The following is a 24,899-nucleotide window of genomic DNA, read 5'->3' as shown; positions in this document are numbered from 1 at the left end:
TGTATATAAATTCTCCCACTATTCACCCCTATATTTTTGAAGATTTTATTTTTTTCCTTTTTCTCCCCAAAGCCCCCCAGTACATAGTTATATATTCTTAGTTGTGGGTCCTTCTAGTTGTGGCATGTGGGACGCTGCCTCAGCATGGCTCGATGAGCAGTGCCATGTCCACGCCCAGGATTCAAACCGACGAAACCCTGGGCCGCCTGCAGTGGAGCATTCGAACTTAACCACTCGGCCACGGGGCCAGCCCACCCCTATATTTTTGGAAGTGTGATATCTATGCATTTAACTGTTTTGAACATTGAGTTATTACACTAAAAAAGTTTATTATTTATTTGAATTTGTAATATATTTACAAGGTTCAAACTTCAAACAGTACAACACAGCAAGAAGCTTCCTGTCCTGCCCCCCATCTGCCTGTCTCATTGCCTACCCTTAATTGCAGGAGACCCTGCAACAAGTTTCTTGTTTATCTCTAAAGAGGGAAAAGAACACAAATACACACGTCACATAAATATACGCTCCCTTCTTTCTTACACAAATGAGCTTTTTCATCTAACAATATGCCATGGAAATCCTTCCACAATCAGTACTTACAGAGCGTCCTCATTATTTTTTGTATTTAAACAATGGTACAGTATTACCATATTACAGTATGGAGGACATGTCAAAGATTTTATCCAGCTGTCACACTAAATACGAGCCTTTTCCTTCTTTATATATGCTATTATCACCTCTCATTTGATCAACTGCACTACCCTTCCTCTTCTCTGCAAAAACTAGAAATTTCAAGCCCATGCAAATTGGTGTTCAGTAAATGTTTGTTAAATGAAAGAAATGATGAAATATTTTCAAATACATTAATATACAGATTTAAAAAACCCCACCCATTGGAACATTGCATTAGCTATTTTTAAATTATCATGGGAATATAAAACGGGGAGATAATGAATTAAATACATGAGATTTTCAATATCTACCTTTTTAAATAATTAAACAATTTCTCCTTTCTATTTTCTGAAAAGATTTTGTCCGTATTTTGCATGCATGAGGTGATAAATAAATGCTGAATAAATGACCAACCAGGAGAAAGAAGATATCCTCTAGTGAGGTTGTTAATTACCAGTGAAATGAATGGTAGATAAAAGATTAATACTTAAAACAAAATGAGTATCTTAGTGCTTTACTCTCAGAGCATTGCACATGCACTTTTTATTGAGCTCACCCATTTGTTGAAAAAGGAGACAAAGCCATATCCCTTAGACTTTCCTGTTGCCATGTCTTTTACCACTCGGGCATCTCTGAAATTAGAAACAATCATAAGTTTAGGTTTGTAAACTCTCCTCTGGATACCAGAAAGAATTTCATACACAACTCATTTTCATGTTTCATCTTCATTAAAATGAACCTTTAATGCAAATTCACCTTTTATTCTACAAAATTTATCATGTATTAGCAAATAAGGCTTAATTTTATAAACATGCAAATCAATAACTTCTTAAACATATATGTATACATTGTACAGAAATTGCCTCCCACTTCAAAAAGTTTTTAAACTTTTAAATATTAAGCATGGTGAAAGCAGCTATTCACGTGAATTACTTAACCTCTTATAGGGTTCACAGGCACATTAGGTGAATGGCTTTCTCTAACCATGCAATTTATAATTTGCTATTTGATACCATATACTACCCTAATCATTAAAAAAATAAATAGAAAACTGGAAACTAAAAGAATAAAAAAGTTGCATATTCCCTGAATTAATTAAATTATTCCATTTTCTCAGATCAATTCAGACCCCCCTTTTGGACTATGGGTAAATTTCGAGAACTTGACATTTTCAGAAATGCTAAATCATTGAAGAAAAATACTAGACACACATTTTAGTTTTAAACTATATAAGAAAAGATTTTATACTGAATTTTAAAATAGCAATCATATAAGATTGATTGGAAACTACAAGATATAAAAGCAAAATTTTTAAAAGTCAGAAAGTAAAAAAGCACGCCAACATTTATCCACTGTGAACCGTAGCTTGTAGTTAGCCAGGGCAATTCTGTCCATTCTTCAGAGATACTCTGCAAAATAACCAGAGCCCTATTATTTGAGATTGAGTCAAAAAAACCCAGCCATGATAGCTAAAACTCCATACCTCAAAAAATTGGACTCAAATTGTGCTTCACAGGCAATCTGCTTTTAAGTTAGCCAGGTATGTCACAATGCTTGTTCTCTCAGGACACATGAACAAAACAGGCACTTTTACAACAAAAACCCAAGTCAGAAAGCCATGCAATATAATTTTATATTAAAGAATACATAAGCATATTTTGATCAATTTAGGAGTGATTTATTAAGTGTTTAGGATCAAAATGACAAAGAAGTGGTGCTAAAGAGGGAAAACAAATGCAGGTCACTTCTCAATATGTAAAAATACTTATTAAATTTCTGTATGGTACACATGCATTTAATTTGGTAGCTGATTCACTTCTATACCAAAATATGTTAGACTACCCTAAACTCAAGGAACAGGAAGAGTTTAAACTGTATAAAGTGGGGAAAGAAAGTACTTTTTTTAATACTAAATATTTCAATAGGCCACCATTTACTGCATACTTTCTATAAATCAAGCACTGTCGTAGGATCTCTACAGAGAATATCTATCATGAGAACCTTTTAACATATAGTTACCAACTTATCTCTTTTAACAAAAAAATCAGGAAATGATGCTACCAACTGAAAATGGTTCTTTTAAACTTAGGAAAACAAACTCCTTGAGTAGCCTAAAGTTGACACATTATACATTATCTCAACTGAAAATTATAAAATTTAAAGAAAGGCCTTACCAAAAAAAACAAAAAAAATCAATAATCATGGTTGACCATAAGAAAATCTACAGACTAATTATGCTACCAACGTATTTAACAAAAATAAATTATTGACCTATTATTAAAAAGTCATGAAATTGCTAAAATTTGAACGTCATTTAACTTACCCTCATTGTTAAACACTCTTTATCTAATCCCAAACTAAAATTCCCATGCTTTCAGAAAAACTACTTGAATCAAAATCAAAGCATTTAATAAAACAGCTAATCTGTTAAAATTTCAGAAAATTATTTTCTTCTTAAAGTTTCACGAAACGTTAGCCTTGAAATATACTTAGTTCTTACTTATTTCTGAAAAGATTCTCTAAAGAAGCAGCAGCAAAGATCTAGATCAGGGTTCTTTAATCTTTCCTTAATCCTTTTATGATCCTATCACTACTCTGAAAATAAGATACAACTTAACAAAGATACTCCACACCAAAATGAAAACAAATACAAAATTTTGCGTACAGAGACTTACAGAGCCTTTAAGAGGTCAAAGGTTAAGACCTCCAAGTCTAGATATTTGAAAGCAACCTAACCATCATTAAAACCCTAAGACAGATTGAAAGGAACAATCAAGAAATTAGAACTTACTTATTTTTCCTAATCAGTTATTACAGATGATGAAAAACGTCACCTAACAGAAGAATTCATTTATAAACCCTTATCTTGTAACTGCCTTTAAAGTTGACCCCTTACTTATGACCATTCCTTCGTCACTATACATTTTTATCCCCCTACCAATGAACTACAACTCTTCAAATGAAAACTCCCAAAATTCGTCACCAATACTACTAGCATTTACTTTCCAAGTCTCCTCACCTTCTCATCTCTGCTGTTGGTCTGTTCATCAAACCAAACCAAAGCTAGTGTTTCCTTTTACTACTCTTCTAGCTGAAACAATAATAAAGCAACCAGAAACCCTAAAAAATTTCTGTTTTCTAAATTCAACAATTACTTCTAAGAAAGTACTATAATCAACTTACTATTTATTACAGTATGCTTTTAAAAATATTAAAGTTCTTTTATGACGAATACTACCTTGAGTGAGCTATTTACAAAGGGCCTAAAGTGTATGATTAATAACATATGCAAGCAGGACAGTGCTTTACAAAATACTAAAAGGTATCATTATTATTATTATTGTTAACTGTAACAACAACCAAAGGGCAGATACTTGGGAATTAACACTTAATAACTGCTTTTTAGGTTGAATCGTTAAAGTTTCTTTTTGTTAAAATATATTAACACAAAATGCATGGTATCATAGAAGTGCCCAAAGGGTCTAAATTCCTTAGACACAGCACAAGTTTTGTACTAAAGATTATCAGCAAGCTATCAAGACACTTACATAAAAAGCAGTATGTACAATAAAGCAAATTTGTCTCTTAAAAGCTAATGCTAATTAAAAATGGATTTTAAGATAATTGAAGACCAAAGATTTATTTTATCAATGGGAAAACCATCTTTGGCTGTTAACTGCTTGAATAGTCTCTAAACAATGTAATACATTATATTCAAGTGTTAAAAGTAATGTCCAAAATTCACAATAGACTTTCAAATTACTTCTACATAAGACGGTTTCTAATTAAAAGCACTTTAAATTTATCTTCTGTTACTTACGATATTCTTCCAAATGGTGCAAAAGCAGCTTTTATATCTTCAGTTGTAATTTCTGGACTGAGATCACCAACAAAGACATGGAAATGATCTTATAAAGGGAAGGAAGGGGAAGTGAAAAGAAAAATAAAATTTTAGAATTTAAAAAATACTAAAATCTATTCAATAAAGTATTCTTAAAATAACTTACAGATTATAGTAAAGTATAAGTAAAACACTATCCTATATCTATAACAAATCCTATCAATTTTAAACATAATGAATCAAGGTGACAATACAGGTAAGCTTCTCCTAAAGACTGTGATATGCCTAACTGGAAACTGACAGTTATATTTCTACTTACAGCCATTTATTATACTGTTCTAAGAAAATAAACTAATAATATATAATAAGTTCTGCAAAAAAATTAATGACTTAATTACCATTCTCATAGTAATTATTACATTTATTCAGTTTACCACTATATTAATGCTTTACACATTAAAATAAAATAGTGGTATTGTGAGTTATGAAGACTAGACTCGCCTCAGTTAAGACAATTTACTGAAGCTAGCTACATGATATATTTGGTTTAACCATATTTTGTGAAGAACAATCAAAGAAATACCTTGCATTGCAACAGTTTGATGTTAAAGTATTTGACAGTTTTCTCAAAAGCCAACAGTTTTGGTTGCCCAGACATTACACCATTCAGTTTATGTGAATCCATGTGCAAGTGAACTAAGACTGAAGGCAACAGAATGAAAACAGTAATCCCTTCACTTTATATCAGAGCCACTAAAAAAGCATTGGAGAGAAATAATGATCCCATATGTGAAGTTTTTAAAAAAAGACAATGCTCAAAAAAGAAACACTTTAAAAATACAAAATACTTGGATCAACACTTTATAAAATGGACATATATATCAATTTTGACAAAGTATATTTGGAAAGAAAAGTTACCCCCACTTGGCAGGCCTCAAGCAACACACTGGGTTGCCATTTGGGAAACAGTTTCAGGAGCAACTCAAGCAATCAGAAGATCTGGGTATGAAGCACAGATTGTGACCTCAAGGAAGCAGGGTATCTTGCCCTTTAGTTGGTGAAAGTATTTCTAAGGCATCAACTGCTACCAAGGGGGTCAGAGAACTTGAGATAGCACCAAAGTAGTGGACGAGCCACACTTGGTCAACACTGAGAAAAGGGGGAAAATATTGCCAGAGATACAATAGAAATACGACCTCCTCCCTCCCCACTCCCCCCAATATCAAACAAAAAAAAATTCAGGTGGTTAGTGAATACCCTTTCAAGAGATTTCATTTTATGTTTAAGAAGATACAATTACCTTGTGAACGCTGTGTGCTGACAACGGTACTACCTGATGACAAAGATTAGATTTGTTCTTAAATTTATTAACACAAACACATTCAATCATATCTTAGGATAACGATCAAAACATTACTGCAAACATGTATGATGTTTATATGCTTTACAATAAAACTACTGTGTACAATAAAAACAAACGTTCAAAGAGTATAAAATATACTTACTGCTTGTATCTTTCTTTTGACTGCTGGGGGTTGTTGCCCAATTCACTTTGACTTCCTAAAAAAATTTTTCTACATTTATACTCCATAAAATAAAGAGCTCAAAATAAGATATTACAACATTTGCATCTATGAATACATAGGAAGGTGTTTGTTCAAAGACTTTTTTTTTTTTTAAATTTTTCCTTCTTCTCCCCAAAGCCCCCCGGTACATAGTTGCATATTTTTAGTTGTGGGTCCTTCTAGTTGTGGCATGTGGGACACCGCCTCAGTGTGGCTTGATGAGCGGTGTCACGTCCACGCCTAGGATCTGAACCAGCGAAACCCTGGGCCACCGAAGCAGAGCACATGAACTTAACCACTCGGCCACAGGGCTGGCCCCTGTGTGTTTGAGATGAAACACTCAAGGGGATACCAGTTCTGGTCAAAGTTTCAATACTTATCTTTTAACCTACACTGACCCAAATAATGCTGACAAACGCTAATTTAACATACTTCTCTGTTAACATTCAACTAACCTTTCTTATCTAAAGTACCAATAAATTTTTTTCCTTTTATTCTTCCCCATTAGTATCCAGTCGTCCTAGATGTTTCATCCGGGCTTGAGTAATTCAACAAATATTTTAGTATTTATCAGGTGCAAGTCACCATGAAGGATACTAATATAAACACACCCTCTAAAAGCTTTATCTCATCTTTTTAACATTACATGTGATCTTTTGCTGTAAAGTGAATAAAATGCTTCTAAAAAGGAAACAAGCTATATGCAACTTAAAATTTTCCAGTGCAAGTCACCTTTAATTATGACAGCTTACCTTACCCATTATCTTCCGCCCATTCATAGCAGCTAGTGCTGCAGCTGCATGACGATGCTCATAAAACTCCACAAAACAATATGGATCATTTCCAGCTGTCTGTTGAAGGAGGAACACAAAAGCCAATTTTAAGTTTTATATTCCCATTAACTTAAAATTATGGAAAGTTTTATACACCTCAGTTATCAGGCCATGGAGAATGAAGGGTCCATTCCACAAGTAAATCTTTAGCTAAGGAAGTGAACACTCAAAAATGAACTATTTATATAGAAAGCTGTCTTCTTCAACAAGTCATAGTATACTAGTATATATAATTTAATCTTTTACTAATGACTAAGTGTCCTAATTATGAATGGATGAATATATAGCTATATTATATATATATATGTGTGTGTGTGTGTGTCTGTGTGTTCTCCCCATCACCATATAATATAATCATTTCTTTAAGCTACAGAGGTTAAGTCTGGCTATACTCCTATGTTCTCAAGTCTTGGTGTTGGCTTTTAATAATTTTTCTGTCCCTTCCATGTTACATGTTACTTTTTATTGCTATAAACGTGCATATATCCTTGCTGCTTCTAACTAGCTGAGCAGCAGAAAATGCCAGCCAACCTTCTTAAAACTGTTTCTAAAACATAAGTAAATAGGCTTTGAAATCTGAAGAGGTTCTTTGGTAAGTAAAGTTTTAGAATAAGTTTTAGAATGTGGATTTTCTGACATTAAATTTTTGTCTGCTTAGCAGTCTTTTAAAAATTCTCTCCTCTAGAAATTACAATGGATACCGCAGAAATACAAAGGATTACAAGAGAATACTATGAAAAACTATATGCCAACAAATTGGACAATAGGGAAGAAATAAATTCTTAGACTCATACAAAAACAGGCACACATATCAATAGAACAGAATTGAAAGCCCAGAAATAAAACCACACATCTACAAACAGCTAATCTTCGACAAAGGAGCTGAGAACATACAATGGAGAAAGGAAAGTCTCTTCAACAAATGGGTACTGGGAAAACTGGACAGTCACATGTAAAAGAATGAGAGTAGACCATTCTCTTATGCCATTCACAAAAATAAACTCAAAATGGATCAGACTTGAAGGTAAGACCTGAAACCATAAAACTTCTAGAAAAAAATACAGGCAGTACACTCTTTGACATTGGTCTTAGAAGGTTCTTTTAGAATACCATGTCTACTTGGACAGGGAAACAAAAGAAAAAATAACCAAGTGGGACTTCATCAGACTAAAGAGCTTCTGCAAGGCAAAGGAAACCAGGAATAAAATGAAAAGACAACCCACCAACTGGGAGAAAATATCCGCAAATCATATATCCGAAAGAGGTTAACCTCCAAAATATATAAAGAACTCACACAACTCAACAACAAAAAACCAAACAACCTGATCAAAAAATGGGCAAAGAATATGAACAGACATTTCTCCAAAGAAGATATACAGATGGCCAATAGGCACACAAAAAGATGCTCAACATCACTAACCATCAGGGAAATGCAAATAAAACCACACTAAGATATCACCTTATATCCATGAGAATGACTATAAATCACCAAGACAAAAAAATAACAAACGTTTGAGAGGACATGGAGAAAAGGGAACCCTCATACACTGCTGGTGGAATGCAAACTGGTGCAGCCACTATGGAAAATAGTATGGAGATTTCTCAAAGAGTTAAAAATCAAAATACCATACAACCCAGCTATCCCACTACTGGGTATTTATCCAAAGAACCTGAAATCAACAATTCAAAGAGACACATGCACCCCTATGTTCACTGCAGCATTATTCACTATAGCCAAGAAATGGAAGCAACTCAAGTGCCCACTGACTGATGATTGGATAAAGAAGATGTGGTATATATGCACAATGGAATACTACTCAGCCATAAAAAAGACTAAATTATCCCATTAGCAACAACATGGATGGACCTTGAGGGTATTATGTTAAGCAAAATAAGCCAGACAGAGAAAGACAAACACCATATGATTTCACTCATATGTGGAAGATAAACTAACACACGGACAAAGAGAACAGTTTAGGGGTTATCAGAGGGGAAGGGGCTGGGCTGTGGGCACAAGGAGTGAAGGGGCATGTAGATACGTCAACTGACAAAAAATAATGTACAACAGAAATTTCACAATGTTATAAACTATTATGACCTCAAAAATAAAATTCTCTCTTCTTTTCTGTTAGTGTTCCAAGTAACTGAGGTATGATGATAAATGAAGCTATATGTTTCATGTAAATTAAAGAAGCAGAAAAAAAACTCAATATTTTACACCTATCAAGTGCAAAATACCAAATGACTTTACAGTCCATTTTGAAATTCCTTCCATAATCTCCTCAGCAGAATTGTTAAAATAAGAAACTAATTCAAAAGACTAGAATGATACTAGAATAAAGAAATATACCATCTTGCTTCAAGCACAATTAACAGTTTAAAAAAGTCACTGGCAATGATTTTTAAGAATTTTAAGGGTCAGCCCCATGGCTGAGTGGTGAAGTTCATGTGCTCTGCTTCGGCAGCCCAGGGTTTTGCCGGTTTGGATCCTGGGCGTGGACCTAGCCCAGGGTTTTGCCGGTTTGGATCCTGGGCGTGGACCTAGCACCACTCATCAGGCAATGCTGAGGCGGCGTCCCACATAGCACAACTAGAATATACAAGTATCTACTGGGGGTGCTTTGGGGAGGAGGAGGAGGAGAAGGAAAAGAAGAAGAAGAAGAAGCAGCAGAAGAAAGAAGAAGAAGAAGAAAGAGGAGGGAGGAGGAGGGAGGAGGAGGAGGAAAGAAAGAATGGCAACACATGTTAGCTCAGGTGCCAATCTTTAAGGGAAAAAAAAGAATTTTAGAGCAAGGAGGCAACCACAAAATTGATGATATTGAGATTATCCATTATTTTATTTTAAAAACATTAGGGATTAAAAAAATGTTTTAAAAATTGTATAATTCAAACTAACAGCACAAAATGCAAATTCTCCTACAAAGATCAATGTTGACAGGCATCAGAAGGTGGCTAGGAAAGGTAGCTTACACTTAAGAGAAGAGCAATCAAATGAAAAAGAACGTTCATTTTACTTAATTTGTACCCAGAAAAAAACTGTACTTTTTAGATAAAAAGAATCTAAGCGTACACACTATCAGCCTTTATACTCCAAGGAGCATAAAATTCATAAATAGGGACATCAATTCAAAACTTATACAAAGTGGCAGAGGCTAACCTAGTTAGCCTTTTCTTTTTTCTTTTTGTGAGGAAGATTGGCCCTAAGGTAACATTCACTGCCAATCCTGCACCTCTTGCTTGAGGATTGTCTCTGAGCTAACATCTGTGCCAATCTTCCTCCATTTTGTATCCAGGATGCTGCATGGCCTGATGAGCAGTATATAGATCTGCGCCCGAGATCCGAACCTGCAAACCCCGGGCCGCCAAAGTGGAGTGCGTGAACTTAACCACTAGGCCACCGGGCCTGCACCTAGTCAGCCTTTTCTGTAGGTCAGGCAGCCCTTAACATTTTGCCTAGTGATCTTTACCAGGCAAATATCCAGAATGACACAGACAGGGACAGAATAGCAGCGTTCAAACCAATGGACAGGATTCATATTCAGATAGATCAATCTGGGTTTACATCCTTGCTCTGCCTCATTTCTGCATATATTAAACGGGAATAACATCTGCTTTATAACGTTTCTATTGAGCATTTGTGATAATGCATCAGAATTAGAATAATAATAGGTAGCAAGCATTGCATAAATGCTATTACTGGGATAAGGAAGAAGACCCAGATCAAGGAAAGACTGGTTTTAAATTCTCCATCATTTTCCTGTCTCTCCCTCTTATCTTTCTCTCTGGGTACATGGATCTTTTCTTCTTTATCCAAAGGCATACAGATATTAAATGTGATAAGAAAACACTTAAGAAGAGTGTAAAGGACAAAAACATCTGTTGAATCCATCTATATTATAAGTAGATGACCCTGTATCATTCAGAGAAAGGTCTGACATTTTAAAATCTAAGAACAAACCAAAATCAATTGACTAAACAATTTTTAAAATACACAGCAAAAAGAGTTAAATTGGCATACAATAGAAAAGAAAGTAGCAAATACACAGACACATATCTGATTTTCTTTCCTGGGGAAAAGAAAACCAAAAGTTTACAGGAAGAAGAGACCATAGGATAAAAGATTTCTCTTCAGCACTCTTTCCCATCAAAAAAACTTTGTCTTTTTATATATGTTATAATTCAGGATTAACACCAATTAGATGAATGAATTCAATGTTTTTTCTAAATATAAAGGTCTGATGGATGGGAATTGCTGCGATGCAAGAAAAACTTGAAATAATGACCTTTAAAAATAAAGTTAAAAACAAACAATTTCACAGTATCAAATGTCTATTATTTTTTGACCCAATTTCCCAATTTAATTGTAATAACTGAATTTCTAGATTAGCTAATCAACTGACACCACATATAAAATAAACAATTCTGATGCCTCAAGGCACTTAAAACAAGAGCCTACCCATAGTTCTCACCTGCTCTAGAAATCATTAGTTCTATTCTCTTCTTCCTTTATTTAGTAAAACAAATTAAACTCAGTGGCCAAATTATTACAAATTCACTAAAATCCCAACGTTACACTGCATAAACTAAGAGTTCCTGGAAGTAATAGATTTGAATAATGTATTTAAAAAAAAGAAGAAAGTTAACTAAGTAAAATACCCTTACATCCATAATCATTTTGCAGTTTTTACAAGGTCCAATCTGGCTAAAGAGCTGGAGAATTAGAGCTTCTGTCACATCTCTGGAAAGGTTACCGACATACCTGAAACACAAAGAAACACAATTTACCATCTTAAATTTGCTTCTTTTGCATCAGTTTCTAAGTTGCTTACTGAAAAATAAACTTTGGGAATAGGTAGATATTTGCCTTAAACTACATTATTTGGGAATAGCTTATAAAAATTTGCCAAAACTTCAAAACCTCTTTCAAAACAGATGCAAGGTATGTTACCTGCAAATATATTAGACACTGTTAGTAGAGGGGAAGCGTGTGTGTGTGTTAGTCAAGGTTTGCAAATTAAACCTGTTTGTTTCTAAGTTTCTAGGTTTACCCTAGGAAGATATGCTTAAAAATCTCTCAAATGAATCACGGGACACACAGAACATTTTATACAATAAATCCTGAGAAGCTTTGCAATTACTTCTACTTTTACAGTATTAATGAGTAAATTTTCCTCCATTTTTAATTCATGATTCCCCTAACAGAGTCCAATATAGGTATACTTTGGTTTACACAATAAACATATTTTTGAGAAATCATGGGTAAATCACTTCTCAGGTGTTATGCATACTCACAAAGGGATGGGAAACCTTTCAATGAGTATCACTGATCAGTGGAAGTGGAGAGTGAGGAGAAAGATTCCAGGACAGACCTTCCACAGATAACATGAATTAGTAACCAACACACTTAATTACTGTAAACAGTGTATTCCATGATCACACGACTGGGATGATCTTTATTTAAAAGGTTTAAATAAATAAATTTTCAAAATGGGACTTTTGAAATTAGATTGCCTCTAGACAGGTCAGTGATAGAAGTTATCACTTCTGAAATCAGAGAATGCAGTCTCCCAACAACCACAGTTTCTTATTCTTCTGCCAAGAATCCTTCAGAGAACAATGATGAAAGGTATGGACTCTCTCTCCAGAAAAATAAACATCTATACATGACGGAAAGTGTTAATTCCTTCCTTCCACTTACCCGTTCAATAAACATATTGAGCGCTTACCACAAAGGCAGTGGAATAGGTTAAAATGGCAAAGGGAGAAGTGCTGAGTTTCAAGGAACAATGAATAACATTTAAAGATCAGGTAGAATAATGATACTCAAAAAAGCAACAGCAACAGCTATCCAACAGCAATTTTTCCAGTACTGGAGGTTATCATTACACCAAATCTTTATTCTGAAAACTCCATTACAGTGTAATCTAATAGCTCTGGCTGATGAGGGAAAAGCTCTTCTTTACAGAGAAATGCTAGTCAATAAACATAGACAGCATTAACACATTAAATTAATAATGTGTAAGCCCTAATGAAATAACTGATTCAGGCAAGAATCATTAACAGATGCAGAAACATTAGATGAAAGTTTGGTGTGAAAATGGATACCTGCAGGGTAACAAAGTTATCACAAAGATTACTTAACAGTGGCCAAAGGGAAAACCCTACCTTAAAAAAGTAAGAGCTTTGGTCATTTACCACTTTGACCCAGTGATCAAACTTTAAACCATTTTTCAGATGGACAACAAGACACTGTGTACAATATGAATTATACAATATCACCTATGAAGTATTCAAATCAAAAAGCTTTAACTTGAATCTAGTCAAGCTTAAATTTAGATCTAAGTGTACAATACTGGGCATATAAAAACAATTACACAAATCCACAAATGGGACACTGTATAAGACAACTTGTTTGATTTCTTCAAAAAAATTATCCTAAAAAAAAAGGAGGACTGTTTTTGATTAAAAGGAACTTAAAATTTTGACACTGACAACCAAATACAATGAACATTCTTTCACTGGATCCCGATCAGGGAGAAAACAGCTTTTTTCTTGAAGAACTCTAATTTATAAATGTAGAAGGAATGAGGGAAATCACCATCAAAACACCACAGTAATGACTGCTATTGGCAAGATCCACCCATGGATCTTTTATGGTTGATGAAACTCTAAGGAGAAATAGGATATATGTAGAGCTTCAAAATATCTCCTCTAAGATATTATTGGTTTTAACCAATGAACTGGTTGTTTTAAAATATGTCCAAATAAAATATGTCCACAATTTCTTTGATACCCCCTTCTGCGAAGTGGAGCTTCATTCCCTCTTCTTGAGTGTGGGCTAGTCTTTGTGACTTAATTCTAATTACTAGAGTATGTAGAGAAAAAAAGTACAGAGTCACTGTATAGTGGGAGAAACAGATTGTACCATGGAGAAACAGCACCCTTAAAAAGTGCCATGGGCACAAAAGACATCTCACATATTAAAGGAGAGTAAAGAGAGAGGACGACTAAATGCAATGTCTTATCTTTGACTGCATCCTGGAATATAAAAAGGACATCAGTGGAAAAACTGGGGAAACTGGAATAAAGCTTGTAGGGTTTTTTAACTTTTTTTTTGTGAAGAAGACTGTTGCTAACATCTGTGCCAATCTTCCTCTATTTTATGAGGGATGCTGCCACAGTGTGGCACTAGCTAGGTCTGCGCCCAGGATCCAAACCTGTGAACCCTGGGCGCCGAAGCGTAGCACATGAATTTAACCAATACAACACCAGGCCAGCCCCAGAAAGCTTGTAGTTTTGATAACCATACCATAGTTATGTAAGATGTTGACATTAAGGGAATCTGGGTGAAGGTTACGTGAGAACTCTGTACCATCTCTGCAACTCTTCTATATCGATTCTTGTCTGACTCTTGTGCCTATAAGAAATTCTCAGGATTGGGGGGCTGGCCCTGTGGCTGAGTGGTTAAGTTCGCGCACTCCGCTGCAGTCGGCCCAGTGCTTCATCGGTTGGAATCCTGGGTGCGGACATGGCACTGCTCATCAAACCACGCTGAGGCAGCGTCCCACATGCCACAACTAGAAGGACCCACAACTAAGAATATACAACTATGTACCGGGGGGCTTTGGGGAGAAAAAGGAAAAAAACAAAATCTTTAAAAAAAAAAAAATTCTCAGGATTGCATATGTCTAAATGAATAAAATGGCTCTTCTGAAAGTTAATTCTAACATCCACTTTCCTAAAGCTAGATAATCTAGTGGCAAGTGGACACTATTTAGGGAACCTGAGTTCTATTAATTACTCTTTGCAAAATCATCTAAGACTTTCTGAGAAATATTTTCTGAGTGATATACCTCATTTGAAGATAGGTAATAAAAAAAATAAGCTACTTTAAAAAGCACCAGGGTTTGTATTGTCTTTATATTTGTTTATTTAACGTGGCCTGTTGTATATACTATAAGCTCCAGGAGCCTCTACCAATTAACTCTATGCACAGGTGTTTAGAGAAATGCTCTTCAGAGAAAATCACATGAACAACTTGTTCTCAACCTCTGACAGGAATACAATAAACTACAAGTAACATATATAACATTCATATCAAAGAAATCAAATGACAAGAAACTTGTCTTCCTTGTGTAAATAAAAATAACCCATTAAATTAGTCTTTGCTTTTTACCAGTAAGTAAATCACTAATACCTCAAATTTTCCAAACAACTTAAGATGCTATTACTTTCCAAGTCTACTTGCTAAATAAATACTAGTTTGAGACAGAAAGCCCAAATCTGAATTCTGCAGTCCCTTTTTATAATCAAGATACTTTCAATGGAAAAATAAGTTTCTTATAGTTTGTAGAATGCTAGTACTTTAAAAAGTTCATTCTCATTTTTATGTTTCTTTAGTTGTTCAATACTTTGTAATATATTATTGCTACTGAAGCCCAAGGATTTCCTACTAATAGTATGGATTTAAGTTACACCTGTGTAGTGAATTATTTATTTTTGGCTGCCAAACATCTTCCTTCCTATTTTCTTCTTCTTCTTCTTCTCCCTAAAGCCCCCCAGTACATAGGTGTTTATTGTAGTTGTAGGTCCTTCTGGTTGTGCTATGTGGGATGCCACCTCAACACGGCCTGATGAGTGGTGTCAGGTCCGCGCCCAGGATCCAAACCGGTGAAACCCTGGGCCAGTGAAGTGGACCACGTGAACTTAACTACTCGGCCATGGGGCTGACCCCCTCCTTCCTATTTTGAGAGAAATCCTCATCCTGTGGCAGAGCCTGACTCCTCTAAAGAAGCTGAAAAGGCTAGATATGGTTTTGTAGTCTCCCTTGCATGTGATCTAGGCTAGGTCAATTAGAGATACCAGTTCTGAACATAGAAGACAAAGATAGGGCTTCAAGAAGCAGAGATTAAAGAGAATCCATTTGGTGGTAAACAGCAGTGGAGTCCAATATCCAGTGAAAGTGGAAGCTGTGTATCTATTTGGTCCTAATTATCCTATTTTGCCAGAGTTACTCCAGTTCATGGGGAAAAGGTGTATGTCTTTTACTTATTTAAGTATGTAGAACAACAAATACTTACTTATACTATACACCAGCATCACAACCCTACCATTATTTAACAACTGTCTACTCTTTACAAAGGATAGTTTGTTGCATGATAGCTGAAACCCTCTTACTATACTAGCTAGCACCTCCTTCACTTGGAGATCACACCATATACATAAACCAGCCTGAACAAATGTATCTAATACTATGCCAGAAGACATCCTAAGACATCCATGGTCTCAAGACTGTTCTCATTTTTACTTATACTTTGCAACAAACTAACATTTTAGATGACTGATGTTACACATTTGTAAATAAACCTTATTGTTAACTTCATTCTCACATCCCACATACAATCCATTGGTGATTCCTGTTGCTCTGTTTTCAAAACACATCCAGAATCAAACCACTTCTCACAATATATTGCCAAAGTACTGCTGACAAGAAATTGAATACTGGCAATCTCTAACTTAACAAGGCGATGCTGAACACTCATTTGTGGCAAATGAAGGCATTTCCTCTGAAGCCATTTAAGTACACAGGTGATACTTAGATTCAGACTATATTTTACCCTCAAGAATGAGTAAAATCTTAATTCATTGCTAGGAATTGTACCAGTTTTTAACACAAATTTATTCAACACTTGCCATGGGCCAGACACTGTGCTAAGAACATATTAAAAGACCCTGAGTTTCAGGGTCATTAAAACAAACGATTTATATTAAAAGTAAAAATATTGCTGGGAAAACTTAAGGATTGGTATCTACTCATATTTAATCAAGACCGGTCTGACTGGAAGAATGGGAGTTTTGGTTGAGGGCGGTAGAAGCAAGGGAGGAGAGAATAGGAAGTGTTAGAGCATCGACTACTTTGGGGAAGAGGTTTTTGGATTGGGTGTTCTAGTAAAGGATGCAAGGGAAAATCAGTCCTAAGCGGAAGAGTTCAGAGTTGAGGACAGTAGAGTTGCAGGATGATGAACAAAAAGGTATATGACCTTGCATGAGTTACTTAAAGTCTAAGCTTAGCTTTTCCTCATGTTAAACACGGGCCCATTCACCGCAGAGTTCCGATGAGGATTAAAGCAGCTTGGAAAGCACTTACCACAGAACTCACATTATCACAAGCATTAAAGTAAGCACCTGTTGAATAAAACTTCCTTCCTTCTTTCTCCTGCAATGGTTGGTCCCCTGTCCCCAAGCTAGTACTGTTTAACCACCTGCTTTTGCAGACTGGCCTGAGAAAGCTGAAGCTGTCTTCGTTATTTGATATTCCCAAATCAATGTACTAAAAAAGGTTACATTCCCAGATATTTCTGGCCATTTCTGAAATTAAAAATTTCAAAATAATAATCATCTTAAATTTAAAGACATTATAAAAGATGAGCAGTGTTTAATCCAATATGCTGCTGGCTATCATACTTCTACCTAAGAGGCAAGGGGGAAAAAGGCTTCCATAAACTCTATGAGGCTAATAGTTTAGGGAGTATTCATCTACAGATGGAATCTTTCAAAAAACATGGTCATGCACTAATTGCTGCATCCTATTAAAAAGATACTTAAGATTAACAGACTATCAGGTAAACTAGCAAAAAAGTTTACTAATCTATCAAGAAAACAAGTGTAACTATATTTCTCATATAGATTACAAGATGGAAACTTTTTTGGTGATGGAAAAAAGAACTGATTACACCGTACTTCATGACAACAACCGTTAATAGCTAGAGAGCTGCAAAAAGAAACCTAAAATGGTATTTTTAACGCAGAGAGTTCTCAAACTGCCAGTATTCTAAGCATAAAACCAAAAAAGCTATGTCAAAAACTCATCGGGCTTTTTCTTTTTTTCCCGAGAAAAGCAACAAAGGCAGGAGCACCTCATCCGATAATACTTCGAAAAACAAAGGAAAATGCTATGGTGGAAGCTACACGACAAAGAAAACATCCCAAACTGAGATCATTTAACACCAAAAATTCTCCGAGGTGACTAAATATGTTAAGATATTTATCAATTCTGGTTTCATGCAAACTGCCCGCTGGTTCAGCAACATGTCAATCAAAAGTAGCACACAACAATAAAAACGTATTAAATCCACTTCCTCTCAGTTGATATATACCTCCGGGTGAGATTTCCATTTCTAAAAAGCAGTTTCAAAATCCTTAGCGTGTCCGGTTTTTAGGCTTTTTGGTCAGGGGTCGGGATCGGGGTGGGGGAGCTACAGAAGGAAAACCAGAGAGGTTAGAGAAAAACATCTGGCTTCCTTCCAGTTGGCAGCTGGGAGAATTCAAGTTTTACCTCACTGAAAAGGAGTACAAGCAGCCTCAAGAGAAAAAGGTCTATCAACGAGAAGACAACGAAAGGTTTCAGGAGGAAATCAAGGCGAAATGAAAGTGATGCGGCTGAACAGATCAAAAGAGGTTCATCAAAACGGAGGGGCGCGAAAAGAGAGAAGGAAAGCAAGGGACAAAAAAAAGAAGGTTCGCCGACTTCTAAAAAAGAGGTTTGAATGAAAAAGTCCTCTGTCCAGGCCTGAGGCCGCAGAGGGCCCGTGGCGAGGCCAAAGGCCACGCGGCGGGGTCGCGCAGGTGAAGAAGGCGGCGGGGGTCGAAGCCCTCTCCCTGCGCCGCGTCCTCTCACTGCCCGGCTCTCCGTCCCCAGCATCCTAGGGCGCGCCCAGGAGAGGAACCACGACCCCGCGGCGTCCTCGGAGAACAATAGGCTGGGGAGCGGCGCAGGGCCGAGGCCTCCCTCCGGGACCACCACCATCCCGCCCCCCACCCCCAGCGCTACCCCAGACTCACAGAGTCTTGGGCGTCTCGTCCTCCATGGCTGCTGCTGTCGCGGCCGCGCCTCCGGGTCCAGCTCCCTAGTCTTTTATTACCTCCCAAATCTTTTGAGCCGCTATGGCTGCGGGATAGCGGGGTTCCTCGGCTGACCGGAGGTTACTCCGCCTCCTTTTTCGGCGGCAGTTACACCAAAGCGGCAGGCCCAGCGCGAACAATGAAGCCCCAATACAAGATGGCGGCGAGCCGGGAGCCCAGGAGCAGCCAGCGAACTGACCCGGGCCGCGCAGGCGCGGAATAATCCTGCACTTTCAACCTCCCGGCCGCCAGGCTACACCTCAACCCATAGGTTCACTTGTTGCGCAGCCGCTCTTCCACCCGACGCTGGAGTGTCTCAGACTGCGCAGGCGTAAGGATTAACTATTTCAGGCCTTGCGGAAACTTTTCTGTCTTCCAGTTCCAAATTCGAGTGTTTTAACTGTGAATTATAATGAAATAGAAGTCTGTATGGAAATTAAAAATTCTAAGTTTTTAGAACTCTTCAAGTTTCCTTGTTCTGAAGGTGGCAAAACTGCATGCGCCGCCCGGGAATCGAACCCGGGTCGCAAGAATGGGAATCTTGCATGATACCACTACACCAGCGGCGCTGACGGAAGTTAGGCTCGCTGAAATATCCTAAGACTGAACACAAGCAAACGTTAGTTCCCATATAAGGATGATTTGTTTATCCTTATACAAACAAAAGTTTATTGAGAGTCTATACTTTGCTGTTTTTCATTGATATAAGAAAGGATTTATTTTCTCTGATCCCAATACAGTTGAATGATTGTTTCTACTTTTTCTGTACAAAAAAACTCAAATTTTTTTAGTTTAAAAAAATAGTTTCATTAAGAATTTGTCTTGGTGTTAATCAAATTTTTGAGAGTCAAGAAGATATTTCCAGATCTTTGCCGAATTTTTCTTTAATAATTGCATTTTATTGGTATATTCAATGTACATTGGAAAATACTTGAGATATTTAATGCAACTCGATCACAAGAATCCTAAAACCAAATGAGTTAGAAGATATGTAAATTTCAGTCCTCTTCGTGGGAAGCAGAGAGATGAGGGCTCTGAAATGTGGTTCAGCGTACTCATTACGCATTTTGTTTAAACATAGAAGAATGTACACATTCAAAAATGTGACGTCCTCTTCGAAGTCATTCCTTTAGACTAGGATACTTTTGGATTTCCATTTTTGGAATTGTCTTTAGAATCTATGACACATTCTTCGGAAATTATTCAAAGATATCAAATAGTCTTTTCAGGACGAATACGAGAAATGTTAACAGTGGTTAGTATTTTTTAACAGTTTTTTCAGATATAACTCACATAACGTACAATTCATCCATTTAAAGTGTACAGTTCAGTGGTTTTTATTGTATTCACAGAAATGTGCAACCATCACTATAATCAATTTTAGAACATTTTCATCACCCTAAAAAGGAAACACCCATTGGCAGTCATTCCCTATTCCCCACCCCACCCCACTCCCCAGCCCACTAATCTTCTGTCTCTATAGATTTGCCTATTCTGGACAATTTATAGAAAATGGAATCATAAAATATGTGATCCTTTGTGATTAGCTTGTTTTCACTTAGTATTATACTTTTATGGTTCATCCATGTTGTAGCATGTATCAATGGTTCATTCCCTTTTTTTTGCCAAATAAAATTCCATTGTATGGATATAGTACAAGTATTTTTTAAGCTCTAAGAACTTTATCAAAATTTTATTTTTATTTATTATATTATTTATTTATATATTATATATTTAAAGTTACAAAAGTAATACATGCTCACTGTCACAAGTAAAACAATATAGATAAATAAGGAAAAGATTAATACTTCCCTCATTCTTCCCCTCTTGAGGTAATGTTAATGGATTAGTTTGTAAGCTCCCACATCTTACTTTACATACATACAGATACACACGTATATAAGTACTTGGGATTTTTTGTTATTTAAAGAAATGTGCTTATGCCATGGATCTTACTCTGCAACTTTCCCTTTTTTATTGAAGTATAATTAACGTATTATATTACTTTCAAATATACAACCATTTAATATGTGTATACATTGCAAAATAATCACCACAATAAGTCTAGCTACCACACATCACTATACAAAGTTACAAAAATTTTTTTTCTTGTGAGAATTTTCAAGATCTGTTCTCTCAGCAACTCTCAAATATGTGATACATTATTATTGACTATAGTGACCATGCTGTCCATTACATCCTTATGACTTATTTATTTTATAACTGGAAGTTTGTACCTCTTGATCCCCTTCACTCATTTCACCCGCATCCCTCTGGCAACCAATTTATTCTTTGTATCCATGAGTTTTGTTTTGTTTGTTCATTTGTTTTGTTTTTTAGATTCCACATATAAGTGAAATCATATAATATTTGTCTTTCTCTGTCTGATTTATTTTACTTAGCATAATACCCTCAAGGTGTATCCATGTTGTTGCAAATGGCAGAATTTCATTCTTTTTTATGGCTGAGTAGTATTCCATTATATCTATACATCTTCTTTACCCATTCATCCATTGATGGACACTTAGGTTATTTCCATATCTTGGCTATTGCAAATAATGCTGCAATGAACATAGAAATGTTTATATCTTTTCGAATTAGAGTTTTTTTGAATAAATACCCAGAAGTGGAATTTCTGGATCATATGGAAGTTCGATTTTTAATAAATTAATTTTTTTTTTAGGAAGATTAGCTCTGAGCTAACTACTGCCAATCCTCCTCTTTTTGCTGAGGAAGACTGGCCCTGAGCTAACATCCATGCCCATCTTCCTCTGCTTTATATGTGGGATGCCTACCACAGCATGGCCTGCCAAGCGGTGCCATGTCCGCACCTGGGATCCAAACCAGCAAACCCCAGGCTGCCGAGAAGCGGAATGTGCATACTTAACTGCTGCGCCACAGGCCGACCCCTGTATGAATTCTTTATATATTTGGGGTATTAACTCCTTATCGGCTATATGATTCGCAAATATCTTCTCTCATTCACTAGGTTGCCTTTTTGTTTTATTGATGGCTTCCTTCACCATGCAGAAGCTTTTTAGTTTGATGTAGTCCCATTTGTTTATTTTTGCTTTTGTTGCCCTTGCCTTTGGAGTCAGGTCCAAAAAATTGTTGCCAAGACCCATGTTAAGGAGCTTATGGCCTATGTTTTCTTTTAGGAGTTTTATGGTTTCAAGTCTTACATTCAAGTCTTTAATCCCTTTTGAGTTGATTTTTGTGTCAGGTAGAGGTCTAGTTTCATTCTTTTGCATGTGGCTGTCCAGTTTTCCCAACACTATTGAAGAGATTGTCCTTTCCCCATTGTGTATTCCAGCCTCCTTTGTCATAAATTACTTGACCATATACGTGGGGGCTTATTTCTGGGTTCTCTATTCTGTTTCATTGAACCATGTGTCTTTTTATGCCAATACCATACTGTTTTGATTATTATAGCTTTGTAATATAGCTATAATTTTGAAATCAGAGGGCATGATGCCTCCAGCTTTGTTCTTCTCTCACGCAGCATTCTTTTCTCACTTAAGTTTACATCGTACGTAGAGAGGCCACACCAGTGGCCAGCAGTTCAGTTCGTGCTCTCCACTTCGGGGGCCCAGGGTTTGGCTGATTTGGATCCTAGGCGCAGACATGGCACTGCTCATCAGGCCATGCTGAGGCAGCATCCCACATAGTACAACCAGAAGGGCCTAAAACTAGAATATACAACTATGTACTGGGGGGCTTTGGGGAAAAGAAAGAAAAAAAAGAAGATTAGCAACTGATGTTAACTCAGGTGACAATCTTTAAAAAGAAAATTTACATCATAGATATTCTCTAGTTCAACTAATACAGATCTAGTTAATTGTTTTTTAATAATGGCAAAGTAATCCATAGAATGAACGTGTCACAATTTATTCAATGGTAAATTGAATAAATGACCATAAATGATATTGAGGGACATTCAGGTTACTCCTGGTTTCTTTTCTCCTACTACAAATAACGTTGCAATAAGCATCCTGGTATATATATTCTTATAAGTGATTCTTTTCTTTCTGTAGAATAGATTCTCAAACATGGGATTTCTGAATTAAATAATCTATCTATATATTTATATAGTCAGGGAAGTGAAAGATTACAGAAATTAAGAAGGGCGGGTAACTGGTGCTTGTCACTTAGGCTCCTACCCTGCCACAGGGGCTGGGAGAAGGGGCTTTATCTTCCTGTTTTGGCATTGGTGGGAACAAACAGTAAACTTTTTTGGCAGCCTTGAGTTTTCTCAGGCAGGCACTTTAAAGGGAGCTAGGGTCATTCCAAGGGTGCAGCTTGAGCTGTCAGAAACTGTGTTAGTGTTTTTTTTCAAGTCTCTATAGACCAAGGTTGAGGCCTAGTTGAGAAGAGGAGCCTGGCTAGAGTTTGATCGAGGAGAGTATCGTAGTGTTTAGCCTCCTAGAGAGACTGCTCTTTTGAATAACACTTCTTTGAATAAATGTTTGTTATATTACCTTATTATGACCCTTCATACATGTGGTAACATTTGCCCTCCATGATTTTTAAAAAACCTTCTTGAGTTTCAGTGGCAGTATTATTTCGAAAGGGCAAAGGTGCAGAACGAGAAAGCCTTCAGCCCACTTCCCACTTTGCAAGTCTTTTACACTGTCTCTTCACTGAGTGTCCTGTCAGTAAATTCTTTCCCAACATTTCAGTAGCAGAAATGAAAGTTTCCAAATATGACACGTGTCAAGGTCACTAACATGGTCAGTTCTAATCAAGCAAGAAATACTTATTGACAGCTTGGTAGGCTTAATGCACTGCGGTGTTGTGGACATAATGTAGTTTGGAAAAAGGAAAGTAAAAGGTACACATAGTTTAGCTCTTTCTTTGAAATTTCTAGATGTAGTGGAGAAGGGCACCTAATGCTCATATTTTTATCTTCTTAAGTAGAAGTGTTTATTTCTTGTACGACTTGCATCTTGTTCCATTAACACCTCCACTCCCCCTTTCTTACTGTGCTCCAGTGGCCTCCTTGCTGTTCCTCAAACATGCTAGGCATCTTCCTTTCCTAGAAAGCTCTTTCTCCTGATATTTACCCAGCCCACTCTCTCACTCCCTGCCAGCTTTTGCTCAAATGCTTTCTTGCTCAATGAGGCCTACCCCGACCATCCTATTTGAAGTTGCACTCCATTCCCCAGTCCTCTCACCCTACTCTATATATTACATCATTTACTTATTTTTTCTAATTATCATCTGTCACTCTCCACTAGAATATCAGCTTCATTCGAATAAATATTTTTAAAAATCTGTTTTGTCCACTGATCTTTTTCAAGCACCTAGAACACTGCCTGACACTCAGAAGGAACTCAATAAATATTTGGAATATTTATTGCACTGAATTTCTATTCCCTTTCTCCACGTTCCACCTTTATTTCTATCTAACTTATTTTCCTTCCATCCTTACTGTTCTTCATGGTCTTACACCGATTTTTCTTTTCTTTTGTTGAGGTGGGGGGGGGGTGAGGTGGAGTATTTTAATTACAGAAATGGGATCAAATAATACCCTTCACTCAGCCACCAGCTTGTCTCACCTAACAATACTAGGACAATAGTTATAGATCCTATATTCTTTTTAATGCTTGCATAATGTTCCATCGTATGCTATGGGTACTCTACTTTTAGTCATGTCTGTCACTACTTTTCCACTCCCTTCACATTGGACCACCCCATCCCCAGTTTCCCTCATTCTTCCTTTCACCTAGCAGCGTTTACCCATTCATCTGTGCCCAACAGTCCCCAGAACATAGTGATCACTCAATAAGTATGTGTCGCTCCACCGGTCTGTTTCTGACAGTGATGAGCAGTGTGCCTTCTTTGAGAGGGAGGCACTGAAGAGACAGAAGAGGGCACTAGTGAAGAAATAACGTGGTTCACTCGAATACATAGGGAGGAAGAAGGAGAGCTGGGGTGAGCCTCCGCCGGTGCCTTTGGTGTCTTCCTGAAGCAGCGAGGGCCCCAGAGGGACCAGGCGGGCCTGGAGAACCGAGGGGACAATGGTTGGGGGCTCCCCGAGGGCTGGGCAGACTTGGGGCGCCAGCCGCCTGCGCGGGCGGGGCGGAG

General features: G+C 36.8%; 1 protein-coding gene and 1 non-coding gene across 33 annotated transcripts in view; both read right to left on the bottom strand.

Moving 5' to 3' along the window:
* TIA1 (TIA1 cytotoxic granule associated RNA binding protein) overlaps window positions 1-19,201 on the bottom strand; it is a 30,415-nt gene extending 11,214 nt beyond the window's left edge. For 5 of the 32 annotated variants that reach the window (XR_011426003.1, XR_011425999.1, XR_011426002.1 and 2 more), the window contains exons 1-8: window positions 18,753-19,182; window positions 11,574-11,670; window positions 6,831-6,929; window positions 6,019-6,073; window positions 5,814-5,846; window positions 4,493-4,580; window positions 2,016-2,081; window positions 1,229-1,304 (exon numbers count right to left, since the gene is read on the bottom strand). Coding sequence is in view for 12 of the 32 variants with exons in the window: in XM_070235341.1 (XP_070091442.1) it covers window positions 4,524-4,580; window positions 5,097-5,215; window positions 5,814-5,846; window positions 6,019-6,073; window positions 6,831-6,929; window positions 11,574-11,670; window positions 18,753-18,778 (486 nt within the window). In the remaining 20 variants the exon portion in view is untranslated. Of the gene's footprint in view, window positions 1-1,228; window positions 1,305-2,015; window positions 2,260-3,626; window positions 3,764-4,492; window positions 4,605-5,096; window positions 5,216-5,813; window positions 5,847-6,018; window positions 6,074-6,830; window positions 6,930-11,573; window positions 11,671-18,752 lie in introns of those variants that run through there. The other 27 variants (XR_011425987.1, XR_011425986.1, XR_011425984.1 and 24 more) reach the window with 16 other exon arrangements.
* A 109-nt stretch (window positions 19,202-19,310) lies between these two features.
* Window positions 19,311-19,381, bottom strand: TRNAG-CCC (transfer RNA glycine (anticodon CCC)). Its single transcript has one exon. It is a non-coding gene; the product is annotated as a tRNA-Gly (tRNA).
* Between the last annotated feature and the right edge of the window lie 5,518 nt (window positions 19,382-24,899).

This window comes from Equus caballus, chromosome 15 (genome assembly GCF_041296265.1).
Source record: "Equus caballus isolate H_3958 breed thoroughbred chromosome 15, TB-T2T, whole genome shotgun sequence".
NCBI lineage: Eukaryota > Metazoa > Chordata > Mammalia > Perissodactyla > Equidae > Equus > Equus caballus.
Note: the sequence above shows the minus strand (reverse complement) of the source record. Positions and strands in the feature narration are given on the sequence as shown.